General features: G+C 37.6%; 1 protein-coding gene across 3 annotated transcripts in view; it reads left to right on the top strand.

Annotated features, from left to right (window-relative positions):
• The window catches only part of GSTCD (glutathione S-transferase C-terminal domain containing), a 152,977-nt gene extending 133,236 nt beyond the window's left edge, over positions 1-19,741 (top strand). For 2 of the 3 annotated variants that reach the window (XM_037031851.1, XM_037031850.1), the window contains 4 exons: positions 9,665-9,798; positions 11,641-11,671; positions 15,564-15,633; positions 18,967-19,741. In XM_037031851.1, coding sequence (XP_036887746.1) covers positions 9,665-9,798; positions 11,641-11,671; positions 15,564-15,633; positions 18,967-19,103 — 372 coding nt within the window. In that variant the 3' untranslated portion in view covers positions 19,104-19,741. The remainder of the gene's footprint in view (positions 1-9,664; positions 9,799-11,640; positions 11,672-15,563; positions 15,634-18,966) is intronic. The other variant, XM_037031852.1, reaches the window with a different exon arrangement.
• Positions 19,742-20,122: the final 381 nt, after the last annotated feature.

Raw genomic sequence — 20,122 nt, 5'->3', positions numbered from 1 at the left:
TTTTTTAACATTGTTTTTTTATTAATAATATCTTCCACAGCCATGTATAAATATACTCCTCAGCTCTGTTTAGAACTGCAGAGTACTTTATTATGTTTATTTGTCAGCCCCCTTATATGTAGAAAATTGCCTAGTTTTCATTTTGTTGTTATTTTAAATATTGCCTCAATGAATAAATCTTTTATGTTTTTGCCATTGTGTCCCGTGAATACATTTTTGGAAGTGAGATCACAAATTACATGTGTAATTTTGCTGAATATTACCAAAACCCTCCTTATAAGGATGGGGCATTTTTGTTTCCCCAAAGCCTGACCCATACACTGGCATCAATTTTTAGAATTTTTATTATTTTAATAGGTGATAAGTGATATCTTAATACTTGATATTTATGTCTAAATACTTATGTCTCTTAATTTGAGTGGTATTAAAAGATTTTGGTTTAAGGCCTGTTTGTATATTTTTGTTTGGGAACTGTCCAAACCTCTTGCCCACTTTTCTATCAGATTATTGGGCTTTTTCTCTATTAGTAACTTATTATACATTAGGGATATTAACACTTTGTTTATGCTGTAAATCACAAATCTTTTTCTCACTTTGTTGTTTGGGTTTTTACATGTAGTTTTGGGGGAGTTTTGCCATTTTAAAGGGCTTTAAATTTTTTTTATTTTGTCAAATTTATTAACCTTCCCCCTTATTGTATGCTGATTTTCAGACGTAGTTAGGAAAGTATTTCCGCTCCCCTAAGTCATGGAGGAATTTACTTATTTTTTTTTATTTTAAACCTCTAATCCATTTAAAATTTGTTATGTGTAGTGAAAAGAAAGGATCTAATTTTATTTTTTATATACCGATCAGGTTAATTCAACATGTCTTTTTAAAAGTCCATGTTTTCCCTGGTGGTGGGAAGTACTGCCTTTGTTGTATGTTAAATTTTCATATTAACATGGTTTCATTGATCAATATCTCTTCATTATTGTCCTGTTATTTCTGACCTGCATTTGATAACAATGGAAATTAGGAGCACGTGATGCAATAAGATCTTTTAGAAGCCAAATGGAGGTGGGCTCAAGGGTGGGAGGTAGGGGTGAGTGGGGTGGGGGGAGTAGTGGGGGAAAGATGGAGACAACTGTACTTGAAAAATAAAAAAATCTTTTAGACCTAAAATTCATCATGTAAATAATGCTTAGATTTAGACGTTTTGTTTAAATGAGGGAAATAAACTCACTCTCTTGTATATTGCAATGGTAATGTGAACATAAGTAAAGAGAAATACAGAAAAGTGAAGTGTTGAACTTCAGTCAAGATAGCAGCGTAGGTAAACATGGCTCACCTCCTCACACAACCACATCAAAATTACAACTAAATTATAGAACAACCATCACCCAGAAATCACGTCAGAGATTGAGTGGAATGGAATTCTGACAACTACAGAATTAAAGAAACTACATCCACCCACACTGGTAGGAGAGGCACAAACATGAAACAGGCTAGTCCCACATCCATGTGCAGTGGATAAAAATTCCAGAGGGATATCTCAGGAGAAAGGAGTTCAAGTCCCACACCAGGCCCCCTAGCCCAGGGTTCCAGTGTCAGGAAAATAAGTCTCTATAACTTCTGGCTGCAAACATGAAGTCAGTGGAAGAAACATCTGGAGTCCCAAGCAGTTCTCCTTAAAGAACCCCCACACACAGCCTCACCTACTCAGACCCACTTCCTCTGAGTTCCAGCACCAGGGTAGCAGCTTGAAAGGCACCAGTGGCATACAAGGAAGAACCGAAGTGTCTGGCATCAAGGCAAGAACTGGAGGGAAGTTTTCTCCCAGACAGAAAAGCAGGCAAAGGCTATTTCCCCCTCCTTCCCTCCATAGAGCCACGGAGCCAGCAGTCTGGTGCCCATCTGAGACTCCATTAACCTGGCTAATACTATGTGTCCTGCTCTGAAGATCACTTGAGACTTCATCCCACCCAATTTATGGGCCAACCAAGCTATTAACGGAGAGTTTTCTGTATGAATGGATGGTCTTGGCTCATGCTTCACAATTCCTAACTCATATCAAATAAGCAACAGCTGACCTCAGTGAGCCTCAGTCCCCATACCTCTTGCTACAAGTGGCCACAGGCCGGGCACTAGAAGTAGTCAGCCTTGATTCATAGCTTGGCTCCACCTGGTAGTCTCCAAGACCAGCACAAGTAGGAGCCATCTCAGATTGCTTTATAGCCCATGCAGGGTAGCCCTGGATAGAATATAGGTGGGGGCTGAACTTGGGTGTATCACCCAAAAAACCCCAGAGCCTGTGCACCTAGTAGACAGCTAAAGACCACATCAGAGCACCACTTCCCATCCCTGCATAGCTGATTCTCCATGGAGGGTGGAGGTTGGTGGTCAGTAGTCACAGCCAATCCTTGCAGCTGACTGGCCTGGGTAAATCCCTCCCATTGACCTGCCAACAGCAATCAAGGCTCAACTACAAGAAGAAGGTGTACTGAGACCACACAAAGAGCACACCCAAAGTACTCAGCTTGGGCAATAGGAGTGGTTAGCCACTGTACCCTAGAGAACACCTACCACATTAGGCCATGCTACAAAGAAGGAAGTCATAGCAGCTCTCCCTAATAGAAACAAACACAGTGAACCTGCCAAAATGAGGAGACAAAGAAACATGGCCCAAAACTCCAGAAAAAAGCAAATGGAGATAAGCAATTTATCAGATGCAGAGTTCAAAACACTGGCTATAAAGATGCTCAAGAAACTTAGTGAGGACCTCAACAGCATGAAAAAGATCCAGTCAGAAAAGAAGGATACACTAATTGAAAGAAGGGACAATTTATAGGGAAACAACCATAGAGTAGATGAAGCTGGGAATCAAATCAATGATCTGGAACATAAAGAACCAAAAAGCAACCAATCAGAACAACAGGAAGAAAAAAATCCAAAAACAACAAGGATAGTGTAAGCAGCCTCTAGGACAACTTCAAGAGGTCCAACATTCGTATCATAGGGATTCCAGAAGGAGAAGAGAAAGAGCAAGAAATTGCAAATCTATTCAAAAAATAATGAAAGAAAACTTCTCTAACTTTGTGAAGGAAGTAGACATACAAGTCCAGGAAGCACAGAGAGTCCCAAACAATATGGGTGCAAAGAGGCCCACTCCAAGACACCTCATAATTAAAATGCCAAAGGTTAAAGATAAAGAATATTTTTTAAATTAATGCTTATTGTATTTTTCCATTACCATTTAGTCCCTTATACCCCTCTCTCTGCATAGTCCCCACACTGTTATCTAAGTCCATGAGTCCTTTTTCCTTTTGCATAATCCCTCCACCCCCAAACCCCACCCCCACTAGCTGTCACCTGCTTTCCATCTATGAATCTGTCTGTTTTGCTTCTTAGATTTGTTCATTAGATTCCACATATGAGTGAAATCATATAGTATTTGTCTTCCTCTGACTGGCTTATTTCATTTAGCATAATGTTCTGTAGGTCCATCCATACTGTTACAATGGGTAAAATTTTCTCCTATTTTACAGCTGAGTAGAATTGAATTATGTAAATGTCCTATAGTTGTTTTATCCATTCATCTACTGATGGACACTTGGGCTACTTCCCTATCTTAGCAATTATAAATAATGCTGCACTGAACATTGGAGTGCTTTTGTTCTTTTGAATTAGTGCTTGGGGTTCCTTCAGATATATTCCCAGAAATGGGATTTCTGGGTGAAAAAGCAGATCCGTTTTTAATTTTTTGAGGCATCTCCAGACTGCTTTCCACAGTGTCTGCACCAGTCTGTATTCCCACCAACAGTGCAATCAGGCTTCCCTTTCTTCAGATCCTCGCCAGAACTTGTTTATTGATTTATTGATAATAGCCATTCTGACAGGTGTGAAATGGTATCTCATTATGGTTTTAATTTGCATTTCTTTAATGACTAGTGATGTTGAACATTGTTTAATATGTCTATTGGTCATCTGTATGTCCTCTTTGGAGAAGTGTCTATTCAGATTTTTGCCCATTTCTTTTTTTTAAATATTTTATTTATTTATTTTTAGAGAGAGGGGAAGGGAAGGAGAAAGTGGGAGAGAAACATCAATGTGTGGTTGCCTCTCACGTGTCCCCCAGAGTAGCTGGCCCACAACCCAAGCATGTGCCCTGACCGGGAATGGAATCAGCAACCCTTTGCTTCACAGGCCTGTGCTCAATCCACTGAGCTACACCAGCCAGGGCTGCCCATTTCTTAACTGGGTTTTTTGTGTGTGTTGAATTTTCTAAGTGCTTTTTAATTTTGAATATTAAGCCTTTATCGGGTATATTGGGGAATATGTTCTTCCATTCCACAGGTTGTCTTTTTATTTTGTTGATGTTTTCCTTTGCTGTGCAAAAACTTTTTGGAATAATGTAGTCCCATTTGCTTATTTTTCTCTTTTGTTTCTTTTGCTTGAGGAGATATATCCAATAAAAAATTTCTATGAGCAATGTCTGAGATTTTGCTGTCTATATTTTCTTCAAGGATTTTTATGGTTTCAGTTCTGACATTTAAGTCTTTGATCCATTTTGAATGTATTCTTGTGTGTGATGTAAGAAGGTGGTCTAGTTTCATTTTTCTGCACATCTGTCCAATTTTCCCACATCATTTATTGAATAAGCTATCTTTAGCCCATTGTATGTGCTTGCTTCCTCTATTAAATATTAATTGACTATAAAGTTGTACATTTATTACTGGGTTCTCCATTCTGTTTCATTCATCTATATGTTTGTTTTTATGCCAGTACCAGGTTGTTTTGATTACTATGGCTGCATTAGGGTTTGGTATTAGGTACTGTGATTCCTCTAGCTTCGTTCTTCTTTCTAGGATCACTGTTGCTATGCAGGACCTTTTGTGGTTTCATATATATTTTTGAAATATTTGTTCTAGTTCTGTGAGATATGTCATTGGAATCTTGATAGGTGTTGCACTGAATCTGTAGATTGCTGTGGATAATGTGGACATTTTTATGATGTTAATTCTTCCTATCCATGAACACAGTGTGTGCTTTCACTTATTTTTATTTTCTTCAGTTTCTTTCTTTAGTGTTTTATGTTTTCCAAGTATGGGTCTTTTAATTTTATTACTGGGTATTTAACTGGGTCTTGGTTTATTACTGGGTCTTTTGTGGGTCTTGGTTAATTTTATTACTGGGTATTTAATTATTTTTGAAGTAATTGTGAATGGGATTATTTTTTTAGTTTCCTTTTCTGTTAGTTTATTATTGGCATATAAAATGCAACTGATTTCTGGATATTAATTGTATATCCTGCTACTTTGCTGAATTTATCACTTATCAGTTTGACTAGTTTCTTAGTGGAATCTTTGGGTTTCTCTATGTGCAGTATCATGTTTTATGTGAATAAAGACAGTTTTACTTCTCCCTTTCCAATTTGGATGCCTTTTATTTTTCCCTCTTGTCTGATTGCTGTGGCTAGGATTTCCAGTACTATGTTGAACGAAAGTGTTGAAAGCAAACATCTATGTCTTGCTCCCAATCATAAAGGAAGCACTTGTAGTTTTTGCCCATTGAGTATGATGCTGGCAATAGGTTTGTCATATATGGCCTTTTTTATGTTTAGGTATGTTCCCTCTATTCCCATTTTGCTGAGAATTTTTATCATAAATTGGTGTTGGATTTTATCAAATGCTTTTTATGAATCTACTGATATGATCATGTGACATTTATTCTTCATTTTGTTTATGTGATGGATCACATTTTTTTATTTGCAAATGTTATACCAAACTTGCATTCCTGGAATAAATCCCACTTTATCATGGTGTATGATTTTTTTGATGCATTGCTGTGTTTGGTTTGCTAATATTTTATTGAGGGTTTTACCATCTATGTTCATCAGGGATATTGGCCTCTAATTTTCTTTCTTTGTAGTGTCTTAAATATAAAGAGAGAATCTTAAAAGCAGCAAAACAAAAGCAGTTAGTTACCCACAGCAGAGTTCCCATACAGTGTCAGCTGATTTCTGAAAAGAAAATTTGCACACCAGAGGGGATTGGCAAGAAATATTTAAAGTCATGAAAAGCAAGGACTTACAACCAAGATTGCTGTACCCAGCAAAGCTATCATTTAGAATGGAAGGGTAGAAAAAAGAGCTTCCCAGACAAGAAAAAAGTAAAGGAGTTCATCATTATCAAATCATTATTATATGAAATGTTAAAGGGAATTTTATAAATATTATATTATATGAAATGTTAATGTTATAATTTAAGAAAAAGTAGATCAAATCTATGAACTATAAAATGGTAATAAATACATATCTATCAACAATTGAATCTAAAAAAGAAAAGAAACTAAGCAAGCAGTACTAAGACAGAATTATGGGTATGAAGAGTGTTTTGATGGTTGCCAAATAGGAGGAGGTTGTGGGGGAATGAGTGAAGAGGTAAAGTGATTAAGAAGTTCAAATAGGCACTTACAGAATAGCCATGGGGCTGTTAAGTACAGTATAGGAAATGGAGTAGCCAAGAACTTATACGGATGACCCATGGACCTGAACAGTGGGGATTGCTTGAGGGAGTGGGGGTGCTTAGTGGAGTGGGGCAAAGGGGGAAAAATTGGGGCAACTGTAATAGCATAATCAATAAAACATAATGAAAAGAAAAGAAAGTAAATTGTCTAAACTTTTCTGTAAGAGCCTAGGAGGGTTGTGTGGGAAAGCAGCCTGTGTAATTAGTGCCTGGGGTCAGGGTCCTGCTTCTCAAGTGCTGCTTTTGTGGGTACTTGCTTAATTCCCCAGACCCCTAGTTTTCTCACTTCTGAAATGGAGGTAATAAAATCCTTTGGGGCTGTTGTTAACATAGAAAGATGCATAGAAAGATTTGCATGCAATCACTCAGCATAGCACCAGTACATAAAGGGCCCTCAGTGAGTGTTGGTTCTCTTTTCTCTCCCTCCAGAGAAAAACACATTTACCATTTTTACTGTGAGATTTTTCCCAGCTACTCACGAAAATAAGAACTATTCTTATTTTTCCTTGCAAAGCTGATCAAATAAGAGGGTCAGATGAGAAATCAATGTTTTGTATTCTCTCAGCTACTCTGTAGTTGCTGCTGCCTCCCCTGGACAGCAGGCTCTCCAGGCTCCACTTTCGGAGTGAAACAAAAAACTGTGGGTTGACAGCAATCACAAGGAATGGTTGATTTTACGTAGTTGGTGTAAGCTTAGAAGGAGGAGAGAATTCAGGGAAAGGACTAAGAGCAGAGGTCTTGCTTTTCTCTTCCCAATACAGCATTGTTTTTGGTTTTCTAGTTCAAAAGGGGAATCTGGCTTTTACTATTTCACATTCAGAAATTTCCAGAAAATCTTCTCTCCACCCTAAATGCTCTTGCCTACCCTAATGTTGAGAGATCTTTCCCTAGAAAGGACAATTATAATGTAATACAATTTGATTCTATACAAAATAAACTGGAAATGTGGGCTTTTTTTTTTTTTTGACAAACTGTTTCATCTTTCAGGATCCCTGCATCTGATTCTCCTTCATACACTCCTATTTTTTTGTTTATCCAATCATTTTCAAAATAGTCTACTTTATTTTGTAATACAGTATAGATTTAATGAATTTGATTTAAAAACACTTTAAAATCATTTTTTACTTTTTAAAGTGTATTTTATTGATTATGCTATTATAGTAGTCCCAGTTTTTTCTCCCCTTTGTTGTCCCTCCGCCCTGCAACTTCATCCCTTCAGCATCCCCCACCCCTTTAGTTCACGTCCATGGGCTGTACATACAGGTTCTTTGACTTCTCCATTTCCTATACTATTCTGAATCTCTCCCTGTCTATTTTGTGCCTACCAATTATGCTTCTTATTCCCTGTATCTTCTCCCCCCCCATTCTCCCCACTTCCCTTCCCTGCTGATAACCCTCCATGTGGTCTCCATTTCTGTGATTCTGTTCCTGTTCTAGTTGTTTGTTTAGTTTTTGATTTTTAGGTTCAGTTGTTGATAGTTGTGAGTTTGTTGTCATTTTATTGTTCATATTTTTGATCATCTTCTTTTTCTTAGATAAGTGTCTTTAACATTTCATATAATAAGGACTTGGGGATAATGAATTCCTTTAACTTTACCTTGTCTGGGAAGCACTTTATCTGCTCTTCCATTCTAAATGATAGCATTTCTGGATAGGGTAATCTTGGATGTAAGTGATTGCCTTTCACAACTTGGAATACTTCTTTCCAGTCCCTTCTTGCCTGTAAGGTTTCTTTTGAGAAATCAGCGGATAGTCTTATGAGGACACCTTTGTAAGAAACTATTTCCTTTTCTCTTGCTGCTTTTAAGATTCTCTCCTTATCTTTCATCTTGAATAATGAATTTATGATGTGCTTTGGTATGTGATTTTTTGGGTCTAACTTCTTTGGGATTCTCTGAGCTTCCTGGTCTTCCTGGAAGTCTATTTCCTTTACCAGATTAGGGAAGTTCTCCTTCATTATTTTTTCAAATAAGTTTTCAATTTCTTGCTCTTCCTATTCTCCTTCCGACACCCCTATGATTCAGGTGTTGGAACATTTAAAATTGTCCTGGAGTCTTTTTATTCTCCCCTCATTTTTTTGAATTCTTGTTTCTTCATTCTGTTCTGGTTGAATGTTTATTTAATTCTTTTGCTCCAAACCATTGATTTCAGGTCCAGTTTCCTTCCCATCACTGTTAGTTCCCTGTAAATTTTCCTTTATTTCACTTTGCATAGCCTTCACTTTTTCTCTATTTTGCAACCATACTCAACCATTTCTGTGAGCATCCTGATGACCAGTGTTTTGAACTCTGCATCTTATAGGTTGTCTATCTCCTGGTCACTTAGTTCTTTTTCTGGAGTTTTGCTCTGTTCTTTCATTTGATCCATATTTCTTTGTCTTTGTGCACCTGTTACTTAAAATTACTTATAGAATTATCTTTCTTGTCATGAATTATTGAAGCCTCAGTCATGTCTTCAATTTTAATTTTAATTTTAATTTTATTTTTTAATTAAACCATTGAAAGTAGTTCATGTAATTAGTCATTTAATGCTATGAATGGTTATAATATTAATATGAAAATATGCTATGTAAATGATTTAGTACTTTTTACAAAGCACTAATTAGATTATATTTATACAGCTTTTGAGAAAGTGTCTTCAGTTACATCTTTATTTTATCTTTGCATCAGTCATGTTAACCATAGTTAATAGTTGAGGTGACTAAGGCCCCCAAAATCAAATTTTTAGTAGCCCAGTCTCAGACAGCTAACTAGAGTTCTAGACTAGAAGAAATTCTGATTTCAGTCTAGTGTTCTTGCAACAATGCTACAACTGAACTAAATTCATAAAAGCAAGAGCAGTAGTTGAGAAATGCATACGTATTTTATTTTCCGTACTAAACATAATTTCAGATTCTCCATGAAATTAATCTTATGTTTCATTTGCATTTGTAATTTTGTTATTCCATTTGTAATTTTTCAACCTTGCTTAATATTTTAAATTAATATGAATAGCTAACTAGTTCACTGGTATATCCAAATGAGAACTATTATGGAATAATATTATGGTAACTTGAAACCTCTTGAGGGTCAGTCCTCACATAAAGTATCTTTTTAAAAGATGTTAAAATAGCACTGTTTGGAAAGAACCGAGTTGTAAAGTCTGGTTTTGTTTTCCAGGTGGCTCTGCATGCTTGTGGGGTCGCAACTGACATGGTGATCGAGCTCTGCGTAAAAACACGGGCTGCCTTTGTCACCTGCCCTTGCTGTTATGGTTTCATTCAGAATACCTCCAAGTTCAATTTTCCAAAAAGGTGAAAGTGTTCTACCTAAGGTAGCAATGTGGGGATTAAACCAATGCACAGAACTCTTTTGATATAAAGTTACAATGAGATTTCAGGTTCGAGCTCATTTCCTCTTCCCATAAGGGCAAGTATTGGATATAAATTAGGGGAGGAAGAGAGGATCTCCTCTCTGCCCTTGGTTTTTCTCCTGGGTCCAGCTCCTGCTGAAATTTAGAATCAAGTCCACCTAGGAGTCAGATGGCTAGAAGTATAACAGCTTTAGCACTTCTCTATGTACTTCTGAATGGAAATCACTACCCACAAGAGACAGTAGGTATAGTAGTTCAGGGCTTAGGACCCAGAAGTACTCCACCTGGGGCACACATTGGCTCCTCATTCTTGGATACGCTGTCTCACCTCCAGCAATTCACTTAAACTCTTTTTTGGCTGCATTTTCTCATCTACAAGATGGGGCTTATAACAGCAAATTACTCCAAGGTTTTTGTGGGAATTGAATGATATAATGTAAAGCACTCAGAAGCAGCATAGGGTTAAGCACTCAATAAATGTAGGTCGTTGTTAGGTACAGTAATAGCAGCTTTTTAAAGTACTGCCCATGGGTGGTGATGATTAATCTGCAAGTTCTGCAGCCGTTTTAATTCTCATCACTTTAACTCGGTTTATTGGGGGACCATTCTCTCCGTGTTTATGACATTTCATTCCCTGAGACGTAGTTACTGAGAATCATGCTGATCATTTTAACTATAGAATCGATTAAACGTGTTAGTTTTGGAAAGTCTGTCCTATAATGTATCAGAAAAAAGACATCATTTGCATTGTAACTTTTTAGGAACCTTGTAATTTATTTGTCATTAGTATGTATACTTAAAAGCATCCATCTAAGTAATTTACAGTTAAAAGTACAGATAATAGCCTTCTTATTCTTTGCCTTTAATCATTTTGTTCTCCACTACAATTTGCAACTAATTGGAAGAAAAACCAAAGGAACTATGGAGAAGCCAAAAATAAACTATAACTTGAGGCTTATTCAATAGTTGAAATTTCATTTTATTCTAAACCTACTTAGATAAAATGCATATTTTATAACCCACCAAAGAATTTCAGTCTAGTGCTAGGAATTTTTTTAAGAATGCTAATCTGAGTTGTTTAGCCTGCAGTCTCACTTATCTGATTTCAAAGTCTGAATATCTGCCTACTTTATCACACCTCTGTAAGTTTACATGGGCCCCCTTTGTTATTGGAGAACCAGGGCCAGACACCAGATAAACAGGCACAGCCCCTGCCCCCCAGAGACTCCCCACGTTGCTCACACTAATCAATCCTAAGCTTGTGCACCCACCCGGCCGCCGGCCTTGCCACTCCTTCCCAGGGAATCTGCAGTAAAGGTGCCTTCCCTCTGCCTCCTGACCCCCTGGCACTTCCCCATGTGGCCCCATGTGGCATGACAGGCCCCTCCTTTTCGAAACAGTGAGGAGCAAACTATCTTTTTAATGGTGGTCCTCTCCTGATCTGTTGGACCCTCCATGCCTGAATAACAATAAAACCCACACTGTAAAACAGATTGAATCTGTGTGCACTCATGATGGGAAGAGGAAAAAAATGATTGTGCTTCTCTGAGAGTGTAAACAATCTTTGAAAGGAATGTTTTTAATTAATAACATACTGATGGTATGCTTTTGCCTTTTTATAAAGACATTTCAAACTGTCAGAGTTTTTAGTTCAGGATAGCATTATATACTCTTCATATAAAATATATCTATTTGTTTGTGATTTAGTTCCTTCAAGACTATTTCTACTGTGAATATGTGGTATTTAAAATGATGACTAATTTGTTTTTCTTTTCTATTTCAGTGAACAATTTAAGAAAACTTTATCATACAAGGTAACCTTTAAACATCTAGATATGTATTCCTATAATATACTTGTCATCTCTTCTTTATATTTTTTCCTCTCGGATTTCTAATGGAGCATGCAGTTTCTAATTATATTTGAATTACTCATGAACATTTAATGTGGATTTTCTTTCTGAAATCAAGATTACTCTTCAAGTAGCTGACAAGACTTTCTAGAGGGTTTACCCTCTAGAAAGTTCACCCTATGTGCAAGCCAACTAGTTAGCCTTCCACAGACAGATCCATGGGCGCTGACAGAAGACAGGGACTCCTGAGTCAGAGGCAAACCCTGCTATTGCTTACTGTGATAGGAGAAGCCAGACTGGTGCTGACTTCCCCAGCCCCAGTTGCTACAGGGCAGGTCAAAAAGAGCCTGGTGACACCTACATACACAGAGAGTTGCATTACGGGAGAGGAAACCCGAGCTTAGGAAACCCAAATGTTTTAAGATTTAATCTTTAAGTAAGTGTGCCTGCTCGTTCTTCCAGAGGAAGACACTTTATAGTTTCCAAGGCAGTTTGCTCTTCAAATATCTTTGAAACGATAATCCAGAGCAGAGACAAAATTTTTGGTAACAGGTAATAGTTTAGGTTTTGCCAGACACTTACAAATCTCCCTCATATTCTATATTGTCTTTTCTCTTTGTTGTATGTTTACAACCCTTTAAAATGTAATTTAAAAAATCTCAGCTTTTGAGCCATACAAAATTGGGTCATAGGCTGGGTTTGGCCAGTACGCCATAGTTTGCCAGCCTCTGATCGGGAGCAAAGGCAGTGCCTCTGCTCACAGACGCGGAGACACAGGGGATACACAGAGCTGACTTCCTGCACGTGACACAGTTCTGAGTTTCTGAGTTGCCCACCCGAGCAAAACGGTTTCCCCCTCTCCGAACATACTGCCAACTAATTAAATGATTGATGCATGGCATAATAAAATCTAGGAAATGATAATATATGAGAGAAATACACAAATAATCCTATTAAAATTTAATAACTTAGTTTGGATTTTTAGTTTGGTTAATTGCAATTCTTGTACACACCTACCAAAAATGTCTAGTATCATTTTGTATACCAGCCCTTGTCTTCTAGGAATTTTACTCTCTTCCCTTTTCAAAAGTGAAATAGTGAAGTATACTTTTATTTTTTTTTTAAGATTTTATTTCTTTATCTTTAGAGAGGAAGGGAAGGAGAGAAGGAGAGAAATATCAATGATGGTTGCCTTTCGTGCATCCCCTGCTGGGAGTTGGCCTGCAGGGAACCGGCCTGCAACCCAGGCGTGTGCCCTGACTGGGAATCGAATCGAACCACGATCCTCTGGTTCGAAGGCCAGCGCTCAATCCACTGAGCTACACCAGCCAGGGCCATGTTTTACTTTTAAAAGTAAGAGGAGAAACAAAAGAACTAAAGCTAATGTTTATCACAACATTTATTATCATAATAAANAGATTTTATTTCTTTATCTTTAGAGAGGAAGGGAAGGAGAGAAGGAGAGAAATATCAATGAATGGTTGCCTCTCGTGAGTCCTCTGCTGGGAACTGGCCTGCAACCCAGGCATGTGCCCTGACTGGGAATCGAACCACGATCGTGTGGTTTGCAGGCCCGAGCTCAATCCACTGAGATACACCAGCCAGGGCTAAAATAGCAAAGTATAGTGACCTAAAAATGTTCATTCTCCCACATTGGCACCTATATCTCCTTCGCCTCCCCTTCTTAAATGCCCACCCCAATTCTGTCTCCTACCCTCATCTCTCCTAGCCCCCACCTCCACACATCCATGTACAGAGAGAACTGTAGAGAAAAGAGAAATTTTCATGTTCATGCTTTTATTCAAACCAGGGCTTTTCTCATCTTTGCCCACTAGATTTAAGTTTTCATATCCTAAGGAACTATGAGATTTTGAGAGGAATATTAAGATCCTGGGAGCTTTATTTTCATAACATTCAAAACACCTCACCTTTCTATCTCAAGGCCCTGCTGACAAAGTAGAAAATGAATTGAAACTAAATAGAAAATAAATAAAAACTAGACGCTTGTTTTTAATGCCTCCTTGAGTGATGCTAGGTAAAGCCAACTCTGAGAGAATTTATGGGAAAAACCTAGAGTGATGAGGTCAGGTACCACAGTCCCAGTCCCCACTGCTTAGAAAAGAAAAAAATTCTGGAATCAAAAGAGACAGGACACCAGGCTCTTCCAGAGAGCAGAAAACTCTCTGGGACCCAGTTCATCTCTATCTCCTCTTTCTCCCAAACCCCTCAAAGCTGCTTGGCCACCAGCCTCATTGTGGGGGTCTTAACTGTAAATGCTCTATAGAGAGGTCTTCTTGAATACTGTAGCAAGTTGGTATCTCAGTGTTTCCTAACTTAACTATGGTGGGTGGGCTAGCAGACAGAACTACATGGACTTAGTGCCAAATATCTTGAGAGTCACTTAGGAAATGTTCTTCTCCACATACAACTGGCCCGCAAACATTTCCTGAATACCTACTGTGTGTCTCCCCCTTTCAGAATTTAACTTCTATAGGGAAGAACACACTCACAAATAATTCCAATAATTTGTGCTTGGATGGGACTTACCAGGACAAGAGAGAAACAGACATTATCTGAGGTTGTGAGTGCCTCAATATTATCTATATTTCAAGTGAGCTTTAATTAAAAAATACCACAAGGACAATGGGCATACTTTTTTCTTGCCTTTCCTTCATATTATATAATTCTAAATTATTTTTCTGCCCCTTCATGATGCCAGTGTATGAAAGCTTAATAAAAGTTATTTATTTAAACTTAGTTATTTCATTAGTACCCTACACATTGCCACTAAAATTTATAATGAGTCCTAAAGCATTTTTCACAGTACATTAAAATTGAGAAAAAGTTAACCCTTGAAGAAGATTCAGCATTACGCAGTCATCTTAGTTACGTTATTTAAAAATGGAGGCTGCAAAATGAATGTTCAAAAGACCAAGAGACAAGTGATGAATCTGAGTTCAACCCACTGGCCAAGCTGACAGGTGAGATCATTTACACACTTAGAAACTGCAGCTGCTCTGAGTGAACAGCTGTCACGGGAGCCCTGTCGGCGTCTTGATAGCAACAAATCACTCACCTTTGTCCACCTGCAGATTTAACAGTGCTGTGCAGATTTATCAGCTCTCATCCTGTAAAGCTGTCGTCTTCTTCTTCTTCTTCTTCTTCTTCTTCTTCTTCTTATTATTATTATTATTAACACAATCTTTCCTAAAATTGTTAAGAAGCAATAATATAATATCTCCCTCCCATTCCCTGAGGGCTACTCTATGGTTCCTCTTAAAGCAGAAATAAATACACTGGTGCAGCCTTTTGGAGTGAGAGGAAGTGAGAGAGCCAGCCTGCTCTCTTCTAAAGGGACTGAGTTAAAGGACAGTCGGGAAGAGCAGCACAGCAACCAGAACTCTGCTGGGTGTCCAGAGGATGGCAGAAGCCACGAACAGTGACCTTCTACAGTATTTCCGTTCCCTCTGGTAGTGAGAAGGAAAGCCACTTAGAATGTCTTCTTGGATTCCAATTTTATTAAAGGAAAAATGTAAATAAATTTTAGCTCTCTTGGTGTCACGTGTTATAATCACAAATTGTAACTCTATTTCTGCCAAAATCAACTGTTAAATGGCCCTGGGGATCTTCCATGCACCTGTTCGTGTGAACTACATCTGAAGAGCTGTCTATTCAGAGAGAAAAAAAGATACTGAGCACCATTTTCTGAAAATTTGCTTATATGAAACAATTTGTGCAGCAATTTATTCAACTAATCGATGTAGAACTCCAGAAAAACGAGGCAATTTCCTTAATTTCTTATAATGTTAAAGCAAAAGATTAAAATAAGCCCACTTTCTGTTGCTTTTTCTTTTAGGAACACATGACTCTGTGCAGATTTGCAGATCAGACAGCTGTCCAGCTCCCAGCCCCGAGGAGGCTTGTAGGTGTGTGTTTCCACTGCAGCTGTTCCGTAGATTATGTGGGAGATGCCTGGGGGCGAATGCACCAGCTCTGTGTGGAAAGGGCCGGTCCATCTATCAGGAAGAAAGTAAAGTTCAATTTTCCCCCGAAAACTTAATCCTTATTGAAAAGGGCTTTGTAACAATGACAACACTTTATTCCATTTTTGTTAACATTACTTTTAAATTAAATGCATTTTCAGTGTTTGTACATTGAGGAGAATGATTATGTTGTAAACAGACTGAAGGACCTATCAAAAGCCACATAAGAAAATAATAAAGATGGAAAAGTCAACCATGCATACCCAAATTAGTGCATTAAAAACTTATAAACTAGGATGATAATGTTTTCTTTCTTGGAAAAAAGTATACTTGTGTATTATTAATCATAGACCAATATATTTGACATTTATAATATTAAATATTACCTAAATTGAAAGACCTACCATTGCATTTCAAGTTTAACTAAAAAATTAATCTAAGAGTTTGCTTTAGAAAAAGAAATGACTTTTAGAAGGATAACAGCAGCTAACAGTTATTGAACATTTAAGCAACTGAGATGAATACCTTCCGCCCATTATCTCAGTAAATTCTTATAAAAATAGTTATGGGGTGCTAGTATTTGTATGTGTACATACAATAGTATGTACATGCTATTATTTGTATCAGACAGAGAGGAGAACTGGGTCAAAAGCATGGCCAGGACCCTTCAGCTGGTGCGGTGGAGCCACACTGTGAGCTCAGACTATTTGATTCCAGACACGAAGCTCTTACCCACCTTTGCCGTGCCCACCAGTGATGGAATCACATCATTGGAAAACCAGGCTCCAAAATTAGGGCTTAAAATGACTGAGCAGAGCGAAAACTAGCCTTAAAAATTATTTAGAAAAGCCCCACATTGAAGACCATCCTGGTCTGGAAAATAGATCACTATTTCTTTGGCTGAGCACTAAATGTGGTCATTAGCTTTTACTCAGGGACCATGTTATAAGAGAACTAGTTACCTTTAAACTCTAAAATCAAAGTCAGCATAGAAGGATACTCACAGTTAGAGAGAGTTTTGAAACTTGAGGCTGAAGGAACAAGTCATTTCCTTCTCACACTCTGGGGCATAAACACGTGGAAAAAGCTTCTTTTCTGCCTGCAACTCTCTCCCTTTCATTCTCTTTCCCTCTTCCTCCTTTTCCCATTTGCAACATTTCGAATTAGTTGAATGTACATTTGATGTACAATCAAATATACAGAGAGCTATAATTTACATACATATCAAATTACCATATTTTGTCCTGTATAATGTGCATCCACATTTTTGGCCCAAACTTTCAGGAAATTTTTTTGTTTTAAACTTTTAATTCAATTATTTATTGATTGATGTCTATTTAGAAACAAAACTGATTATCATATTCTGGGGTATTATTTTACATGTGGATATTGTTATTGCTTTCTAGAGTTACCCTTTTAACACATAAGCATAAATAAAAGATTGAAAACATTTGTATAGATACAGAATTAGCACTGCCCATGTATAATACGCATCCTTATTTTTTCCCTCAACAATTTGGGCAAAAATATGTATTATACACAGCAAAATACTGGTACACTGGATACAACTTCACTGCACTCTGAGACATAATTGGTGTGATGGATGGAGGTGTACATGGGTGATGTTTTAGGCATTAAACCAGAAGGGAATGGCTGGAAGGGAAGTTGCTAGTTGAGGATGAGAAGCACTTGGCGTGATCACTGGCATGAAAGGAGGGAATGTCCGGTCCAAAGGCATGTCCCATCACATGTCTACATCTATACTTCACACAGGTCAGTTTTGTTCTGTGAACATTTTAGGAAGCTCCCAAAAGATAGACTTCCAACAACTGGATTTTAGTTGTAAAGACACTGCTTCAATATGTGAAAACATGAGATTCTTCTAAGTAATGTAAAAGAAAAATTAACTGGACTGGGATCAAAGCCAAGGCTAAGTGAGCTGCAGTGTAAACCTAGGGTGGGGACTGAAGGAATGTAGAGCATCCCATCTGACAGAGAATGTTTCATTTTAAATGGAAAAGTAGATGGGGATGGGGTGCATTTACAGCTGTCTTAAAAGAGGAATGATATTTTAAGGGAAAAAAATGTTAGCTATATGGCTGTGGAACAGGGGCTGATGTAGCCTAAATGGAATTCTAGACATCTCTTTCTATATCACTCTAAGCCAGTTCATCTTTTTTTGGCATGATCCTTTTAAGGAAAATATACAAAATATTTTAAATCTGAACCTCTTGGTACCAATTCCTACCTACTGATTTCACCTTCCAATGTTATTCTGTGAGGATTCTTTTGTCTTTTGAAATAGAAGGCCTTTTCTATTTCAATGTTCTGTCTTCACTTCTGAAACTGTCTTAATGTAGCCGTTTCTGCTATCATTTAAATAAGTCATTTAGAAATAATGTTTACATATTGCTATAACTATTGAAGAAAAATGGAACGAATGAATTTATATGGAGTCAGTAAACTTCTTCCAAGAGGAAGAAGTTTATATATTGAATTTAAGGAAGTTAAAGTATAAAAGCCATAGCTTTGAATATATTCGACCTCAAATCATTTTCTTTTCCTGAGCTACTTTTGAAATAAAAGCTTGCATTTGTGAAAAGAACACAAGTTAGCTGCTTTGCTTGCCAGTCAGGTTTCCTCTTGTTTTCCAAAGATTACAGAGAAAATTGAATACCACTATTTCATAGGGGTACAGGAGCTCTGAAAATTAAGATTATGCTACAATCAGCATTACTCATCCACCGAAATAATCGGCACACAATTGAGAACTTTCGCAAATATTTTCTATTTCTCACTTCATTATTGTCCTAAAAACTCCAGATGCAAAATGCAACATTCTCTCAGATGTCCCTTTGTTTGCATGTCATTTTAGATATTCTTAGAGACAGATATAATTTTTTACACTATTACAGATATTGTGTTTTCAAAGTGCATGACAGAGAAAAAGTCAATACATGGATTTTTAACCATAGTGGGAAATAGAGTCTGTAGTTTTTACTTGAGATTTATGTATAAATACATTTTAGAAGGTTGACATTCTTTAAATTACTAGCAGAAAAAATCTTTGAAATGTTATCTATTTGTAATTTTTTTTTCTTCATGCTCATTGGGAATTAAATTGAAGCTAAACAGCATTCCCAATTTAATAGGAATTAAATTGGGGGCAAATAACATTCTCCATATTCCTATAGACTTTTGTCACAGTCCCTTAAACAACCTGAAACGGCACAGTTAGCTGAACATGGTCTCATGATACCGCTGTCTCTATTTCAGGGAAACAGTGCATGTGCCTGGTGGACCTGGACCGAGCGAGAGCTGCTGAAGAACACGGCTACTCCGTTCAAGTGATATCCATGGAGCCAGAGAGCTGCTCTCCCAAAAATAACATGATCGTGGGAGTCCCCATTTAGAATGAGTATTTGATGTTTCGCCATTTGTCTTCATGATGAAAGCCCAGTGGCATTCAGGAGGTTCTTGGCATAACTAGGAAACAGCATTAGCCATCTTGAACCCATTGTGCTCAGGAAGGAAAGCAGCAGGAAAATCTTTGAAGAAAAGCTGCCTGCAAAGCATCGAAATGCTTTTATAATGTGTGATTAAAAGACCACTGGTGTTCACAGTGAGAACCCCGGCGTCTCAGCTGCCAGGAGAATGATACTCTCTAGTGGAGTTTCCATCAGTGGAATAACAATTTCCTTCTCAGTTCACAGCTTTTCTGATCTGGCCAATGTGGTGTTCAACTCAAAACAATGAACTTGCAGCCTTTATAATCACTGAGATACTCCAGTGGAGACCAAAACTAGACTCTGTAGAGTTGTTTGTTTTTATATTTCTAAGAATTGTACTTTTTCTATATTTTTAAGAAAAAATCTAGTCAGGTAATAACAGTATGGTTAAACTTTTAAGTTGAAGTGAGTTGGACTATGGATCATTTTATACACTCCATTTAAATATAGTTCCTATAAGCCCTGGCTGGTGTGGCTCAGTGGTTTGAGTGCTAGCCTGAGAATCAAAAGGTAACTGGTTCAGTTCCCAGTCAGCGCACATGCCTGGATTTCCGGCCAGATCTCCAGTAGGGGGCGCTCGAGAGTCAGCCACACATTAATGTTTCTCTTCTCTCTCCCTTCCCCTCTCTAAAAATAAATAAATAAAATCTTATATATATATATATATATATCCCATAAATTACCTAATGAGATCACCTGTGCTTCAGACATTTTATATGAAGACATTATAAAATAATTGCAGTCAGTTTCCCGTTATGGGCACATGTAATTTGGACATAAATTCTAACTAATCAGTAAATACATTCAGTAAATAATTATTGCAGATCCATTGTTTTCAAGACTCTACCCAGAGCCTTATAAGGATACAAGAGGAATTGCAGTAGACACAATGCCTTGCCTGTGGGAGAATATCACCCAGAAGA

Source organism: Sturnira hondurensis, unplaced genomic scaffold, assembly GCF_014824575.4.
Source record: "Sturnira hondurensis isolate 20B ecotype Veracruz unplaced genomic scaffold, ASM1482457v3 Scaffold0021214, whole genome shotgun sequence".
NCBI classification, from domain to species: Eukaryota; Metazoa; Chordata; class Mammalia; order Chiroptera; family Phyllostomidae; genus Sturnira; species Sturnira hondurensis.
The sequence above is the reverse complement of the archived record's forward strand: the minus strand, read 5'-3'. Positions and strand labels throughout refer to the sequence as shown.